Here is an 18034-nt window from a genome sequence, read left to right as displayed (position 1 = left end):
TGATCAAAGGCCATCTCCAATATCGGAGAGCTGATCATCAATAATCTGACCAAATAACGCTAATGGAACTGAGCAGTCTATGATTTAAAACGAATCGATTAATCAAATTGTCTGTGGTTCTTGTGATTCAGCCGGATCTGAAGGTAGCCGACTTGTTGTGTGATCCACATGCAACAGGCTGATATAATATAGCCTAGAAACAAGCCTAGCTTTCCTCTAGGGCTATAAAATAGGTTTTCAGTTTACTGTTAGGCCTACGTAGCCTATCACACATGCGTTTTCATCATCAGAAATCATTTACACAAGCCAGCTGCTTGGAATAAAAAGGTCTGTAAATTAAAACAGAACATTTCTGTTTCCTTCTTACAGTTCCGTTCATCACATCCCCAAATATAAGTTTGATAACAAAGAGAAAGAGACTTTAAACTGTGATGCGCCAACTAGTTCATATAACTAATCAGCTTTTAAGAACTTAAATACAGATTACATTATTATGAAATAAAGAATAAACAGGAGAAGCAAGAAAATACTTTATTTTACAAAATACATAAAATCTCAATAACATCTAGATGTTAAACTGAAATCATACAAAACATACATTGTATGAAATCCAGTACATTTGCACTGAAGCTATACCACATTTGTTTTTCAGCCATAGATGGTCATCATAATCATAGCCCATAGTTCAGGTCACAAGGTGGTTTCTGGTCAAAACTCCTGGCCCTATAGTCATAACTCGCGGGTTATAACTCGCATTAACATAAAGACAGTTGAGGCTGAACAAAATCCCCAAGTACCCCCTTAATGGCCACATGTACTCTTAATGGCCACATGTACTCTTAATGGCCACATGTACTCTTAATGGCCACATGTACTCTTAATGGCCACATGTACTCTTAATGGCCACATGTACCACATGTACTCTTAATGGCCACATGTACTCTTAATGGCCACATGTACTCTTAACCTCTACCTGTTACAGCCAGAAAAGGATGGGCCATCGTAGGAGCCGGATTCCTCTCCATCTTACTTCCTAGATTCCTTCTTTCTTGGTAGATGTTCCTGGCCACTGTGATTCTTCTTCTGCACTGATTGCTCTGTGGAGGTTCAGGCCGGCTAACTAGGAAGCACATTGTGACTACCGCTGATGTTAAAAGGGCTTTATAAAATAAACATGACTGATTGTGGATCAACCAGTGTCCAGTTGTGGTCTAGTTGCGGTCTAGCTGCGGTCAGAGTCCGTTGTAGAGCGGTCGACAGTGTGGTTCCAGTTTGTCCTCCAGCACAGCGTCTGGTCCACAGACCCACGGATCCCCAGTGTCCCACTGCCACTTCAGCAGCCTGGCAACATAACATTAGGAAATAAATAACATAACAAATAACATAAGATATAACATAAGAAATACCCCCAAGGGGAAAATGGTTTGGCTTTCTCGAAATCCCCAAGTTTTCCTGAAATGCTGTTTGAAGGATTGCATATTTCTTGCTTATTCCATTCTGATTTTGGGAATCTTCCAACCCGGATTTCTGGAAAACCTGGGAATTTTGGGAAAGTTACTGGATTTTTGCAACCCTACATAATATCGATATACAATAGAATACTATACTATAGAACAGTAATACTAACCTGTCCCTGAGGCTCTCCAGGACCGGGGCGAGAGCCGGGTCCCCAGCCAGGTTCACAGTCTCCTCTGGGTCCGACCGCAAGTCAAACAGCTCCCAGCGGTCCCTGTAGTAGTCATAGAAAAATGTTTTGCCAGGGTTAGAGGTTCCAAGCCCATTCTATCAATTATATATCTATGGTAGTAGTATCATAGATATAGAACCCTTTAATTTATATTGTATAGCTTTTATATTGTATATAGACTCCGATGCTTTATAGTGTATAGTTTAATTTCTATGGTAATGAAGATAGTACAACAGTAGTACCGCTACATAATAGAGAATAATTAAGCAAATACTATAAAGGCCCAAAGGTGTGTGGTCTATTGACAAATCCCACAACCCCCCTGAGGCGCCTTATTGCTATTATAAACTGGTTACCAACATAAATAGAAATGGATTAAATAAAGAAAAATCCTCAATCTACACACAATACCCCATAACGACAAAGTGAAAACAGGTTTTTAGAAATGTTAGCAAATTTATTACCAATAAAAAACAGATAACATTATTTACATAATTATTCAGACCCTTTTCTATGAGACTCAAAATTGAGCTCTTGTCCATTCTGTTTCCATTGATCATCCTTGAGATGTTTCTACAACCTGATTGGAGTCCACCTGTGGTAAATTCAATTGATTGGACATGATTTGGAAAGGCACACATCTGTCTATATAAGGTCCCACAATTGACAGTGCATGTCATAGCAAAAACCAAGCCATGAGGTCGAAGGAATTGTCCGTAGAGCTTCGAGACAGGATTATGTCGAGGCACAGATCTAGGAAAGGGTACCAAAACATTTATGCAGCATTGATGTCGCCAAGAAAACAGTGGCCTCCATCATTCTTAAATTAAAGAAGTTTGGAACCACCAAGACTCTTCCTAGAGCTGGCTGCCTGGCCAAACTGAGCAATCGGGGAGAAGGGCCTAAGTCAGGGAGGTGACCAAGAACCTAATGGTCACTCTGACAGAGCTCCAGAGTTCCTCTGTGGAGATGGGAGAAACTTCCAGAAGGACAACCATCTCTGCAGCACTCCACCAATCAGGCCTTTATGAGTAAAGGGTCTGAATACTTATGTAAATGTGATATCAGTTTTTTATTCAAATCAATTCTAAAAACCTGTTTTTGCTTTACCATCATGGGGTATTGTGTGTAGATTGATGAGAGAAAAAACAATTTAATCAATTTTAGAATAAGGCAGTAACGTAACAAAATGTGGAAAAAGTGAAGGGGTCTGAATACTTTCCCGAATGCACTGTACATACAACTGAATTGTTGTTTCAGCCAATCAGCATCCTGGACCCAAAGTACCCGGTTTATAGTCTAGTATAATAGTGTTTGGTGTATCGGTCTAAGCTCCTGACTCCGAACCACAAACGCCACCGCAGCGCCGGGGGTTCTCTGGGGTTTCTACACCCCTCTCTATGTCTATCTCCCTATCTGTAATTACATCTGTCCTCTCTAAACTCAGATACATAAAGGGATCTCCTTCAAAAAGTACCTGTAGTATTGTTGCAGAATCTTGAACCAGTTTGTGGGCAGCCTGGCCAGGGTGTTGTTCAGATACATAATATAGTATAATAGTGTGTAATATAATAGTATATAATATAGTATAATAATGTATAATATAGTGTATAATAGTGTATATAATAGTATTATAACAGTACCTGTAGTAGTATTGTTGCAGGGTCTTGAACCAGCCTGTGGGCCGCCCGGCCAGGGTGTTATACAGATATATAATATAGTATAATATAATACTATATAATATAGTATAATAGTATTATACCAGTACCTACATTTACATTTAAGTCATTTAGCAGACGCTCTTATCCAGAGCGACTTACAAATTGGAAAGTTCATACATATTCATCCTGGTCCCCCCGTGGGAATTGAACCCTGGTCCCCCCGTGGGAATTGAACCCACAACCCTGGCGTTGCAAGCGCCATGCTCTACCAACTGAGCCACACGGGACCACACACCTGTAGTAGTATTGTTGCAGGGTCTTGAACCAGCCTGTGGGCCGCCCGGCCAGGGTGTTATTCAGAGATATAGTATAATATAATACTATATAATATAGTATAATAGTGTATATAATAGTATTATACCAGTACCTGTAGTAGTATTGTTGCAGGGTCTTGAACCAGCCTGTGGGCCGCCCGGCCAGGGTGTTATTCAGATATATAGTATAATATAATACTATATAATATAGTATAATAGTGTATATAATAGTATTATACCAGTACCTGTAGTAGTATTGTTGCAGGGTCTTGAACCAGCCTGTGGGCCGCCCGGCCAGGGTGTTATTCAGATATATAGTATAATATAATACTATATAATATAGTATAATAGTGTATATAACAGTATTATACCAGTACCTGTAGTAGTATTGTTGCAGGGTCTTGAACCAACCTGTGGGCCGCCCGGCCAGGGCGTTATTCAGATATATAATACTATATAATATAGTATAATAGTGTATATAATAGTATTATACCAGTACCTGTAGTAGTATTGTTGCAGGGTCTTGAACCAGCCTGTGGGCCGCCCGGCCAGGGTGTTATTCAGATATATAGTATAATATAATACTATATAATATAGTATAATAGTGTATATACTAGTATTATACCAGTACCTGTAGTAGTATTGTTGCAGGGTCTTGAACCAACCTGTGGGCCGCCCGGCCAGGGTGTTATTCAACAGGTCCTGGAAGGTGGGAGAGACATAGAAGTCCTGGTCTATGGGGAAGGGCATGCGGTAGTGGAGGTTGTGGAGCAGGCGGTGCGCCCCCTGGTGGATGGAGCGGATAGGGTAGTACATGGTCACCTCATGGAGGGACTGGCTGCCATAGACAGTGTGGAAGAACAAAGAAGACATAAATAAAGCAATAATCCAAAGTACAGTGTAGTAATGAGTAATTACAATACTTATTAGACTGAAATAATAACTAAACAGTAATAAGGACCCTGTAATGTAAAGTGTTACCTAATACACACAAATAAAGAAAGTCACACTATGGGCCAGTTTCCCGGACACAGATTTTAACTAGTCCAGGACTAAAAATCATTCTCAATGGAGAATCTGCATGGAACATGCTGTTAAGTGCAGGACTACAGTAGGTGTAATCACAGTGTCTGGGAAACCACCCTATATATAGTCTCAGTCGTTTACTGGTTATAACACCAACATCTAACACACCGTGCCTTCCTTCCTTTGTACCTGGCGTAGACGGTGTGCCAGGCGGAGGGTGAGGGTTTTACCTGGCGTAGACGGTGTGCCAGGCGGAGGGTGAGGGTTTTACCTGGCGTAGACGGTGTGCCAGGCGGAGGGTGAGGGTTTTACCTGGCGTAGACAGTGTGCCAGGCGGCGGGTGAGGGTTTTACCTGGCGTAGACGGTGTGCCAGGCGGCGGGTGAGGGTTTTACCTGGCGTAGACGGTGTGCCAGGCGGCGGGTGAGGGTTTTACCTGGCGTAGATGGTGTGCCAGGCGGAGGGTGAGGGTTTTTACCTGGCGTAGACGGTGTGCCAGGCGGAGGGTGAGGGTTTTACCTGGCGTAGACGGTGTGCCAGGCGGCAGGTGAGGGTTTTACCTGGCGTAGACGGTGTGCCAGGCGTCGGGTGAGGGTTTTACCTGGCGTAGATGGTGTGCCAGGCGGAGGGTGAGGGTTTTTACCTGGCGTAGACGGTGTGCCAGGCGGAGGGTGAGGGTTTTACCTGGCGTAGACGGTGTGCCAGGCGGCAGGTGAGGGTTTTACCTGGCGTAGACGGTGTGCCAGGCGTCAAGTGAGGGTTTTACCTGGCATAGACAGTGTGTCAGGCGGAGGGTGAGGGTTTTACCTGGCGTAGACGGTGTGCCAGGGGAGGGTGAGGGTTTTACCTGGCGTAGACGGTGTGCCAGGCGGCGGGTGAGGGTTTTACCTGGCGTAGACGGTGTGCCAGGCGGAGGGTGAGGGTTTTACCTGGCGTAGACGGTGTGCCAGGCGTAGGGTGAGGGTTTTACCTGGCGTAGATGGTGTGCCAGGCAGCGGGTGAGGGTTTTACCTGGCTTAGACGGTGTGCCAGGTGGCGGGTGAGGGTTTTACCTGGCGTAGACGGTGTGCCAGGCGGAGGGTGAGGGTTTTACCTGGCATAGACGGTGTGCCAGGCAGCGGGTGAGGGTTTTATCTGGCTTAGACGGTGTGCCAGGCAGCGGGTGAGGGTTTTACCTGGCTTAGACGGTGTGCCAGGCAGCGGGTGAGGGTTTTACCTGGCGTAGACGGTGTGCCAGGCGGCGGGTGAGGGTTTTACCTGGCGTAGACGGTGTGCCAGGCGGCGGGTGAGGGTTTTACCTGGCGTAGACGGTGTGCCAGGCGGCGGGTGAGGGTTCAGCGATGAGGGCAGGGAGGAGGGAGCGGCCTGTGAGGCTGACAGGGGTGGTAGAGGTGCCCGGGAGGCAGTATGAGGGGTACGGGATGGAGAACCAGTCCAGTAAGGTGGGGGTGATGTCTGGAGGGAGGGAGAGCGATGGTTAGGTTCTATCACAATTTGTCTTCCTGTGACTCCTCACATCCAATATCCTTGCCTCCTTAAAGCACATTGGAGGAGAACATCCAAGGTTTCCCCCCTCTGACCTTCTCCACCAATGGGCTTTGAGAAAGACGCGAGGACAGAGAGGATGTGAGGAATCGTGGAAAGGCAAATTGAAATTTAAACACAGAGGTTAAATTACTTTTAAAATCCTACCTTCCTTCTATCCTTGAGGTGATCTCCCTAACATACCCCGGGGCGGCAGGGTAGCCTAGTGGTTAGAGCGTTGGACTAGTAACCGAAAGGTTGCAAGTTCAAATCCCCGAGCTGACAAGGTACAAATCTGTCGTTCTGCCCCTGAACAGGCAGTTAACCCACTGTTCCTAGGCCGTCATTGAAAATAAGAATTTGTTCTTAACTGACTTGCCTAGTTAAATAAAGGTATAAAAAAAAAAAAAAACATATACTGTAGAAGGGTAGTTATGTCTCCCCCTAAGGGTAAAACAGTGGTATTACACACATGCATCAAGAAATACATCCACACATCCATTAATTAATTCTCTCCAGATATTATCGGTCAATCCACCAATGCCTTCTTCCCTCCTACCTTTTCCTCTCTCTCTCCCTCCAACCATCATTCTCTTTCTCTCCCTCCAACCATCATTCTCTCCTTCCCTCTAACCATCATTCTCTCTCCCTCCCTCCAACCATCATTCTCTCAACCTGACGTAGGCCTGGCTGCTCTGCCCCCATCTTTCTCTGTGTTCAGAAGCTGACACCAAAATAGGTAGGTTTCTTCCCTCTCACCTAGTAGACTGACGTAGGCCTGGCTGGTCCGTCCGTCCCTCCCTCCCACCCAGTAGACTGACGTAGGCCTGGCTGGCCCATCCGTCCCTCCCTCCCACCCAGTAGACTGACGTAGGCCTGGCTGGTCCCTCCCTCCCTCCCTCCCGCCCTCCCACCCAGTAGACTGACGTAGGCCTGGCTGGTCCCTCCCTCCCTCCCTCTCTCCCTCTCTCCCTCCCTCTCACCCAGTAGGCTGACATAGGCCTGGCTGGTTCCTCCCCATCTCTCCCTGTGTTCAGGTGATGACACCAACATGGGTTCTGCGGTGCCTGATCCGTACAGGTTGGTGCGTCCGTTGGGGAAAGGGATACCGTTATCAGAGCTGTAGATCACCAAGGTGTCATTCTCATAACCAGCCTCCCTCAACTCAGCCAGCACCAGACCAATACCTATGGAAGACAGTAGAGGATACGCTGTGAACAGAGTGCCCCATGGTGGCGTGGGGGTTATGGTATAGGCAGGGATAAGCTACGGACAACGAACACAATTGCATTTTATCGATGGCAATTTGAATGCACAGAAATAACGTGACGAGATCCTGAGGCCCATTTTTTTTTAAGGTAATGTGACCAACAGATGCATATCTGTATTCCCAGTCATGTGAAATCCATAGATTAGGGCCTTATATGAACTGTAACTGTAACTGTAATTATTTCAAATTGTTGCATGTTGCGTTTATATTTTTGTTTAGTATAGTTTGTGAAATGTAGAAACCAGAACTCTGAATGAGTCATGTGATGAGCGATTGCATTAGTGCATTTTGGTACAGTGTGTCAATTTATCTGATTATCAGCTGTTGTCAAACACGTGAGTCGGGAAAAGACGAGTGAATTCTACTGGATCAAACGGCCAAATGAGAATGCAGTTTACGTATGTAGTACGCTGCTGTGGGTATTGGGACACGGCCACGGATGGACTAATGGTGTAGAACCAGACTAATACCTACAGCGGAGAAGTTTACTTGTCATGTATTAGCTATGTAATAAATAGATTTTATATATACACGTCTGTGCGTGTTCTTGCATGCATGTGTGTGTCGGTGTGTGTGTTTGTTCCTCTCTCTGTTCATGTCGGTGTGTGTGTTTGTTCCTCTCTCTGTTCATGTCGGTGTGTGTGTTCCTCTCTCTATTCATGTCGGTGTGTGTGTTCTCCCTCCTCTTACCCTGGTCCAGTCTGCTAACTGTAGTGTACTGGGCAGCCAAATCAGCTCTCGCTACAGGGGTGTCTGGGACGAAGTGGGGCACCTGGGTAAGTGTTATATTACATATGATATTATATTCAATTAAATAATTAATGATAGTACTCTCAAATAGCAGGTGGAAAGTGATATATTGTCTTAGAATAGATTAGAGTAGAACAGAAGCAGCACCAAATCCTTACCTTGACTTGGTCTGGGGTGTAGTATTCTGGCTTCCAATCTGGAATCCTCCCCATTCCACTCTGGCCGTTCCCAAACTTCTCACAGAACGCTCCGTACTGCGGCTGGGAATGTCCACAGCGGTGGGTGTCATGGAACGCTACATACAAGAAGAACGGTCTCTCTTCCTCTTCCTTTCTCTGGGTCTGGAAGAACTTCCTGACCAGTAGTTTGATCCGGGTGATATTACGACCCACCTAGTAGTAGCAGGAGTAATAGTAGTAGTAGTAATAGTAGTAGTAATAGTAATAGTAGTAGTAATAGTAGTAGTAGTAATATTAGTAGTAGTAGTAATATTAGTAGTAGTAATATTAGTAGTAATAGTAATAGTAGTAGTAGTAGTAGTAATAGGAATAGTAGTAGTAGCAGTAGTAGTAGTAGTAATAGTAGTAGTAGTAATATTAGTAGTAGTAGTAATATTAGTAGTAGTAATATTAGTAGTAATAGTAATAGTAGTAGTAGTAGTAGTAATAGGAATAGTAGTAGTAGTAATAGTAGTAGTAATAGTAATAGTAGTAGTAGTAGTAGTAATAGGAATAGTAGTAGTAGTAATAGTAGTAGTAATAGTAATAGTAGTAGTAGTAATAGTAGTAGTAATAGTAATAGTAGTAGTAGCAGTTGCAGTAGTAGTAGTAGTAATAATAGTAGTAGTAGTAGTACAATTTACTGGTTGAGCTGATTAACTGTTTATTAATTATACACCAATTTACAATCATAGATTGTCATAAAATAATAAGATCCTAAAATAGCATAATAATGCTAAACAAACAATAATGATTGAATAATAAAATATGCTTTAATAATTCTACCTGAAGTACAGAGTTGTTTTCCTCTGTGTAGGCGAAGTCAAAGGGATAGACAGGGCCAGGGCCTACGTGTTTCTTCCCAATGATCCCTGTATGGAGGAGGAATAGGGAAACTGGTACTCTGGTACACTCCATCAAAACACACATGCACGCACGTGTCATGAATGTGTGTGCGTACGTGTGATGATGATGTGTGTGTGTGTGTGTGTGTGTGTGTGTGTGTGTGTGTGTGTGTGTGTGTGTGTGTGTGTGTGTGTGTGTGTGTGTGTGAGGTCTTGACAATGCTAAGTGTGGGTGTGTTCGTGTGATGATGAGTGTGTAGGGTGAATGTGTGTTACCTACCTGTGCGTATGTTAGCTTGGCCCAGCAGTAGAGGTAGGCTTTGTACTCCGTCAAACGAGTTGAAGTGATGGACTCCCTGGTGCAGGCCGTACATACCATTCTGATGCTGAGGACAGAGGTACACGGGAAAACAAAATGGATGAATATTAGACCTGCCCTGGAAGGCAACCTATTCCCTATATGGCTCTGGTCAAAAGTAGTGTACTGTATAAGGTATAGTGTTCCATCTGGGATGTACCCACTTTATGTTGCTGTATGCATCATGAAGAAAAAGTAGGAGTGTGTACCAAAGGGCACCCTGTTATTTAGTACACTACTTTTGACCAGGACCCATAAGGAGGAGGTGAACACACACCACACACTTTTTCCTCTCTCTCTCGCTCTTACTTTCTCTCTCTATACACACACACACACCTACCTGCGGCAGGCCTGTCAGTATGGTGGATCGGCTGGGAGAACAGCTACTAACGGAGGTGAAGGCATTCTGGAACACCAGGCTGCGTCGACCCAGGGCGGCTAAGTGAGGCGTACGGACCACGGTGTTGTTATAGACCGACGTCTCGAAGCCTGCGTCGTCCGCTGAGAGAGCAAGGGGGGAAGGGAGTGGGGGAGTGGAGAGAGAGTGAAGGGGGAGAGATGAAGTGTGTTGACCTAGTAGCTAAGTAGAAGAACTGATGTCAAAAACTCACAAATACATCTGATCGAACTCATTGATAAGTGACACCCAGTGACAACACGGATCTTTGATGAAAGCAACTGCAGTTAATTTAACCCAAAGCAAACAGTGAGTCTTACCGATAATAAGAAGAACATTCCTCTTCTTGCACTCTCCAACACAGCATATTACCGCCAGCAACACAACTAACACATCATGACCAACGGCCATATCCGCCTCATAAAGTTACAAATCATAAACACAATCTTTTCAGTTGCAGTAAATTGCAGAGTTCATTTTTTAAGAAAATATAGCATCAGCTCTATAAAGCTTCTCTCAAACACTCCCGTCAAAGTGTTTGTTTGACATTATTGACATATTCTACATTGAACTAAGCCTATCCTCTATTTACTGATTACTCCAGAAATAATCAATATCTTGTTTTCTCTTGATCGTAGGAAATGCAGTGTGAAAATCAATTTGATCTACTCCCGGAAACAACGGACGCAGGTTTCAAACTCCGCCCACTTTGGTCACATGATCGTGGTCACATGAGGCGGAGTGTTTACGTTTTGCCGGAGAAGAGTGGACGCAACGGAAGTCGCTCTTTTATTTTCTTGCTCAACGCAAGTGACATTTAGGGAAGGCGGTTTCTTGATCTGCACAAGTTAAATTTAAGGGAAGTGGTTTTGAAGTGACTGCAGTGATTATGTTGCTGACCTCGCTTAGTTGCTGCGGTCAGTAAACGAAAGAACAGATGTATTGTGATTGAAGAACACAGGCGTTTCATAAAGAATAGAACGCCTGGAAATAGGTTTGTCTATTTAAGTAATTCATTCTGTGTCCATTCCACTGGATTGTTTTATTGACAGTCAGTATATGCCTGCCCAGTATGTGTGTCCGTCCGTCCGTGTGTGTCTGTCTGTGTCTGTACAGTGTATATATGTATATGTGTGTACGTAAGGTCTTGGCAATGCTAAGTGTGTGTGTGTGTGTGTGTGTGTGTGTGTGTGTGTGCGCGCGCGCGCGCGGTACGCCTGCCTGAGGCCTGAGCAGCTATGAAAATGACTGTGGACCCAATGACACATTTAAAACTGTATGAGACCAGAATGCAAATTGAAAAGTAGATATTCAACCAAATTGTCATGTGATCGTGGCTAGACAGTGTATATTACATTTGCCCACGAGCGCCATAGCCATATATTCTAAATGGGATGTGGTGGGCTGGCATGGTGATACCATAGCTGTATATTCTAAATGGGATGTGGTGGTTGACATGGTGATACCATAGCTGTATATTCTAAATGGGATGGGGTGGGTTGGCATGGTGATACCATAGCTGTATATTCTAAATGGGATGGGGTGGGTTGGCATGGTGATACCATAGCTGTATATTCTAAATGGGATGTGGTGGGTTGGCATGGTGATACCATAGCTGTATATTCTAAATGGGATGTGGTGGGTTGGCATGGTGATACCATAGCTGTATATTCTAAATGGGATGTGGTGGGTTGGCATGGTGATACCATAGCTGTATATTCTAAATGGGATGTGGTGGGTTGACATGGTGATACCATAGCTGTATATTCTAAATGGGGTGGGTTGGCATGGTAATACCATGGCATATATTCTAAATGGGGTGGGTTGGCATGGTGATACCATAGCTGTATATTCTAAATGGGATGGGGTGGGTTAGCATGGTGATACCATAGCTGTATATTCTAAATGGAATCAGGTGGGTTGGCATGGTGATACCATAGCCATAGATTTTAAATGGAGTGGGTTGGCATGGTGATAGTTAAATCAATCTGCGTATGTTAGGCTGTGTATGTTCTTTTGCCTCGACTGAATTTAGAAACAATATATTCAATAAATAAGTGAGCCAAAAGTATTTTGCTCAAGCTCTGTTGGCAGTACAGTAGAACTCAGTAGAACTCATGAAAGTAGAGTACAGTAGACTGACTGATAAATGCACGTAGCTCACAGTCTAGTTCATCTTGGTTGGCACCCTGATATAAATCTCACACTTGTGGGTAGGATTTTAATAGTTCAAGGAAAACTCCACCCAAAAACGACCATTTGGTACAGTATTTGTTTCATTAGTCCATTGTTGACATATTCCCAAAATGTTTTGCTAGTCAGCAATCCCATTTTTAAGATAAGCAACTTTCGAAATACAGACATCATCACCATATGATGCCGAATACGTCATACGGGAATGATTTCTGTATTTTGAAAGTAGCTTATCTTAAACTCGATTGCTGACAAGCAAAACCATTTTCCTTTAAGTCTGTCAGGAGACTACAGTCTACAGTATGTCCTCTATTTTACTCTCTTTGTCTTTGTTCTTTATGGGCTTTTATTGCTGGATTTAATTGGCCACTTTTCTACTTTCTTTCTGTTCTTTTATCACAGTGAGTGCACCAGTAATTCCAAACATGGAATGGAGACACAGTGGGAGGATCTTGCCTTTCTGGATTCTAGAATGATTTGAGATCTGACGGTTCTGGGAACGTTGGTGATTCTCTTGGTGTTTTGTCGTCTTTGACCTGCCTAGTTGGAGTGTGAAGACGTGGATGTCATATTATAGTTGAGTTTGAACCTCACCCACCCTGAGGACTGAGGTAAGCAAACACAAGCTACCTGGCCTACTGCTGCCACCTACAGTACCTTCCTGCTTTTGCCTGTTTGTGTGTCTATGGAATGGAGACATTGGAATGGTTTTCCTGTGTGTGTGTACTGTAGTCTCAAAGTCTGCTTGTCAGCACTTTGTGTGTGTCTGCGACTCTGCTCTCTGTCTGCATTAACATCTCTCCGCCTCCTTTTCATCTCATGTTCGGCCCTTCACCAACTACAGACCCTCCTGTCCTGTTCCGTCCTGGTTCCAGGCAACATGATGGAGCCCCTAGTGGACCGGCCCGGGCCCCAGATTGGCAGGTCCTCTCTGGGGGAGAGAATGGCCTCCTGCTGCTCCTACAGAACCCTCCAGGCCTGGCTCCCCATCCTCACCTGGTTACCCAAGTAGGTGTCCCACCCTCATCTCTTTCTCTGGTGATGAGAGACAAAGGCTGCCCAGCTAGCACATAATGTTCTGAGAACCATGTGTTTCTTCGGTGGAAACGTCAGTACTTCAGCATGACGTTTTCTACAGGTTTCCTCATGGTTCGATTTAAAGTCATGTTCTCAGAACTTTAAGAAAACCTTCCATAAAAACCACAAGAAAAGGTTAAAGTTCAAAGAACGTTCTAAGAATGTTATTTAAAAACATACATTCTGTTCTCAGCGTCAACAAAACTCCTTTTATTATTTAACATATGTTCAGTTGTTGGCCGTGCCCACTGATTGGCCAACCCTGATCTTAATGAGTGGATGATTACTTTGATATGGGGTCTAAATGAACTAAAATGACCAGCTTTGTAAGAGTTAAGAAAACATGGCATGCTAGCTGCATCCTGGTGGTGCAGTGGACTAATTCCATGGATAGAGAACAGAAGATCATAGATTTGAATCTCACTGACGCCTTGCCACCATAAAAAAATAAATGTATTTGCATGATTGATACTTAGGACGCATGGAAATTCATATGCTTATCTGTGCTGGGAGTTCAGAACTGTTAACCCAAACTAAGCTAGCAAGGTTATTAAAAGTCTTATTGAAGCATGTTCTCGGAACGTTATTTATTTACTTTCAAATATGTCTTGGTCTCTGTCTCTCTCTCTTTCAATCTAAATCCTTGGGGAGCTAACAAGTCTTTCTGTGTTTTCTCCACCTCCAGGTACAGGCTGAGCTGGCTCCAGATGGACCTGATAGCAGGTCTCACCGTGGGTCTAACCACCGTACCACAGGCCCTGGCTTATGCTGAGGTGGCCGGCCTACCTGTACAGGTGAGAGAGCCGATGGATCACAGTTCATAGGCCTGAGTGTCTATAGACCATAGTCTGTACAGTTGAGAGGGAGGGGCTGGGGGCGGGTTTATCTGTACAGAGGAGGGGCTGGGGGCAGGGTTTATCTGTACAGGTGAGAGGGAGGGGCTGGGGGCAGGGTTTGTCTGTACAGGTGAGAGGGAGGGGCTGGGGGCAGGGTTTGTCTGTACAGGTGAGAGGGAGGGGCTGGGGACAGGGTTTGTCTGTACAGGTGAGAGGGAGGGGCTGGGGGCAGGGTTTGTCTGTACAGGTGAGAGGGAGGGGCTGGGGACAGGGTTTGTCTGTACAGGTGAGAGGGAGGGGCTGGGTTTATCTGTACAGGTGAGAGGGAGGGGCCAGGGGCAGGGTTTATCTGTACAGGTGAGAGGGAGGGGCCAGGGGCGGGGGTTTGTCTGTGCAGGTGAGAGGGAGGGGCCAGGGGCGGGGGTTTGTCTGTGCAGGTGAGAGGGAGGGGCCAGGGGCAGGGTTTATCTGTACAGGTGAGAGGGAGGCGTCAGGGTTAAATAGTTAGGCCTACCTGTACTGGTGAGTGGTAGTAGAAGTACCTGCTACATCTCTGGGACAAGGCCTCTCACGCCAGAAGGATCACATGCTGTTTCTAGTGTTGTCTTGCTCAACTTTTGGCACACCTGTGTTACACTTCCCAACTCCTCACAGTAAGCATAGTTGAGTGTAATGTTGAACATGTTATTGGATCATATAGCTTTATAGACCTCAGGGTGCATCCCAAATGGCACCCTATTCCCTATATAGTGCACTACTTTTGACCGGAGCCCTATGGGGGAATAGTTTAGGGAATAGGTACACAGTTGGGACAGTTCATAGGGCTGAGTATCTGTAGACCATAGTCATCAAGTCCTCATGTTTTAGTACACTACAGCTTTACCTTGGGGATTCTTTTACCTGCTACCTGACATAACACTCTTCTACATTTCCTCCTACAATCCCCCTCACTTCTCCTCTCTTTCTTCGTGTTTCCTACCCTGCTCTCTCTCGCTCTCTGTCTCTCTGTCTCTCAATTCAAATGGCTTTATTGGCATGGGAATCATGTGTTTACATTGCCAAAGCAAGTGAAATGGATAAACAAACGTGAAATAAACAATAAAAACTAACAGTAAACATTACACTCACACATGTTCCAAAATAATAGACATTTCAAATGTCATGTTATGTCTATATACAGTAATGTGCAAATAGTTAAAGTACAAAATGGAAAATAAATAAATATGGATTGTATTTACAATGTTTGTTTTTCACTGGTTGCCCTTTTCTTGTGGCAACAGGTCTCAAATCTTGCGACTGATTGCTCACTGTGGTATTTCACCCAGTAGATATGGGAGTTTATCAAAATTGGATTTGTTTTCAAATTCTTTGTGGGTCTGTGTAATCTGAAGGAAATATGTGTCTCTAATATGGTTATACATTTGGCAGGAGGTTAGGATGTGCTATCTCTCTCTCTACTTCCTTTAAGTCAAATTATCCCCCTCTCTACAGTACGGCTTGTACTCAGCCTTCATGGGTGGGTTCATCTATACGTTTCTGGGAACCTCCAAGGATGTAACCCTGGGTCCTACTGCCATCATGTCCCTGCTGTGTGCCTCCTACGTGGGGGGAGACCCGGTCCGAGCCGTCCTCCTCAGCCTGCTCTGTGGAACCATACAGACCGCCATGGCTCTACTACGTCTGGGTAGGGGAGAAATAATAGTTCCAGCTGTAGATTGTCTTCATAGTTCTGGTTCTAGATCACTTCTGGTTCTATATAACTTCTGGTTCTATATAACTTCTGGCTCTAGATCACTTCTGGTTCTAGATCAATTCTGGTTCTAGATCACTTATGGTTCTAGATCACTTCTGGTTCTAGATCACTTCTGGTTCTAGATCAACGTTGTAGGTCTTGTTCTGGATCAACGTCGTAGGTCTGGTTCTAGATCAACCTCGTAGGTCTGATTCTAGATCAAGCTCGTGGGTCTGGTTCTGGATCAACGTCGTAGGTCTGGTTCTAGATCAACCTCGTAGGTCTGGTTCTGGATCAACGTCGTAGGTCTGGATCAACGCCGTAGGTCTGGTTCTAGATCAACGTCGTAGGTCTGGTTCTGGATCAACGTCGTAGGTCTGGTTCTGGATCAACGTCGTAGGTCTGGATCAACGCCGTAGGTCTGGTTCTGGATCAACATCGTAGGTCTGGTTCTGGATCAACGTCGTAGGTCTGGTTCTAGATCAACGTGGTAGGTCTGGTTCTGGATCAACGTCGTAGGTCTGGTTCTAGATCAACGTGGTAGGTCTGGTTCTGGATCAACATCATAGGTCTGGTTCTGGATCAACATCGTAGGTCTGGTTCTGGATCAACGTGGTAGGTCTGGTTCTGGATCAACGTGGTAGGTCTGGTTCTGGATCAACGTCGTAGGTCTGGTTCTGGATCAACGTCGTAGGTCTGGTTCTGGATCAACGTGGTAGGTCTGGTTCTGGATCAACGTCGTAGGTCTGGTTCTAGATCAACGTGGTAGGTCTGGTTCTGGATCAACGTCGTAGGTCTGGTTCTAGATCAACGTCGTAGGTCTGGTTCTAGATCAACGTCGTGGTTCTGGATCAATGGTTCTGGATTATTTCTGGTTTCAGGGTTTCTTCTGGACTTCATCTCCTTTCCGGTGATCAAAGGCTTCACCTGTGCTGCTGCGGTAACCATAGGCTTCGGTCAAGTCAAGGTAAGACACACACACACACACACACACACACACACACACACACACACACACACACACACACACACACACACACACACACACACACACACACACACACACACACACACCCCATCCCTGTGTGAGGAAAGTGTTAATCCAGTGTTGTTTTGTCTCCAGAATGTGCTGGGACTGAAGGACATACCTCATGAGTTCTTCCTGCAGGTCTACTACACCTTCTACAGGATACCTGAGACCAGGTAGAGTAGAGGACAGGTCTACACCTACAGGATACCTGAGGCCAGGTAGAGTAGAGGACAGGTCTACACCTACAGGATACCTGAGACCAGGTAGAGTAGAGGACAGGTCTACACCTACAGGATACCTGAGGCCAGGTAGAGTAGAGGACAGGTCTACACCTACAGGATACCTGAGGCCAGGTAGAGTAGAGGACAGGTCTACACCTACAGGATACCTGAGGCCAGGTAGAGTAGAGGACAGGTCTACACCTACAGGATACCTGAGACCAGGTAGAGTACAGGTCTACACCTACAGGATACCTGAGACCAGGTAGAGTAGAGGACAGGTCTACACCTGCAGGATACCTGAGGCCAGGTAGAGTAGAGGACAGGTCTACAACTACAGGATACCTGAGACCAGGTAGAGTAGAGGACAGGTCTACACCTACAGGATACCTGAGACCAGGTAGAGTAGAGGACAGGTCTACACCTACAGGATACCTGAGACCAGGTAGAGTAGAGGACAGGTCTACACCTTCTACAGGATACCTGAGACCAGGTAGAGTAGAGGACAGGTCTACACCTACAGGATACCTGAGACCAGGTAGAGTAGAGGACAGGTCTACACCTACAGGATACCTGAGGCCAGGTAGAGAAGAGGACAGGTCTACACCTACAGGAAACCTGAGGCCAGGTAGAGTAGAGGACAGGTCTACACCTACAGGAAACCTGAGGCCAGGTAGAGTAGAGGACAGGTCTACACCTACAGGATACCTGAGACCAGGTAGAGGACAGGTCTACACCTACAGGATACCTGAGGCCAGGTAGAGTAGAGGACGGGTCTACACCTACAGGATACCTGAGGCCAGGTAGAGTAGAGGACAGGTCTACACCTACAGGAAACCTGAGGCCAGGTAGAGTAGAGGACAGGTCTACACCTACAGGATACCTGAGACCAGGTAGAG

General features: G+C 45.2%; 2 protein-coding genes across 7 annotated transcripts in view; one reads left to right on the top strand and one right to left on the bottom strand.

The window, feature by feature from the left end:
• Positions 1-515: 515 nt before the first annotated feature.
• LOC129844348 (N-sulphoglucosamine sulphohydrolase-like) lies at positions 516-10729 on the bottom strand. Of its 5 annotated transcripts, XM_055912663.1 has the most exons (11): positions 10370-10728; positions 9993-10153; positions 9575-9680; positions 9236-9321; positions 8390-8623; positions 8172-8253; positions 7195-7398; positions 5986-6142; positions 4294-4500; positions 1628-1729; positions 516-1341 (listed from the first exon to the last, which is right to left on the bottom strand). In XM_055912663.1, the coding sequence occupies exons 1-11, from the start codon at positions 10458-10460 to the stop codon at positions 1233-1235; spliced, it is 1539 nt and encodes a 512-aa protein (XP_055768638.1). In that variant the 5' UTR covers positions 10461-10728; the 3' UTR covers positions 516-1232. The 5 variants fall into 5 exon arrangements, 3 of the variants coding, with proteins under 3 accessions (XP_055768638.1, XP_055768636.1, XP_055768637.1); XM_055912661.1 differs by lacking the exon at positions 4294-4500 and having other exon boundaries at positions 10370-10727; XM_055912662.1 differs by lacking the exons at positions 516-1341; positions 4294-4500 and adding an exon at positions 1364-1536 and having other exon boundaries at positions 10370-10729.
• A 74-nt stretch (positions 10730-10803) lies between these two features.
• The window catches only part of LOC129844346 (sodium-independent sulfate anion transporter-like), a 16201-nt gene continuing 8970 nt past the window's right edge, over positions 10804-18034 (top strand). For both annotated transcript variants that reach the window (XM_055912658.1, XM_055912659.1), the window contains exons 1-7: positions 10804-11043; positions 12645-12853; positions 13087-13250; positions 14005-14113; positions 15647-15839; positions 16769-16854; positions 17011-17090. In XM_055912658.1, the coding sequence (XP_055768633.1) occupies positions 13123-13250; positions 14005-14113; positions 15647-15839; positions 16769-16854; positions 17011-17090 (596 nt within the window). In that variant the 5' untranslated portion in view covers positions 10804-11043; positions 12645-12853; positions 13087-13122. The remainder of the gene's footprint in view (positions 11044-12644; positions 12854-13086; positions 13251-14004; positions 14114-15646; positions 15840-16768; positions 16855-17010; positions 17091-18034) is intronic.

The sequence above is a fragment of the Salvelinus fontinalis genome, unplaced genomic scaffold (genome assembly GCF_029448725.1).
Source record: "Salvelinus fontinalis isolate EN_2023a unplaced genomic scaffold, ASM2944872v1 scaffold_0196, whole genome shotgun sequence".
Taxonomy (NCBI): Eukaryota; Metazoa; Chordata; class Actinopteri; order Salmoniformes; family Salmonidae; genus Salvelinus; species Salvelinus fontinalis.
The sequence above is the reverse complement of the archived record's forward strand: the minus strand, read 5'-3'. Positions and strand labels throughout refer to the sequence as shown.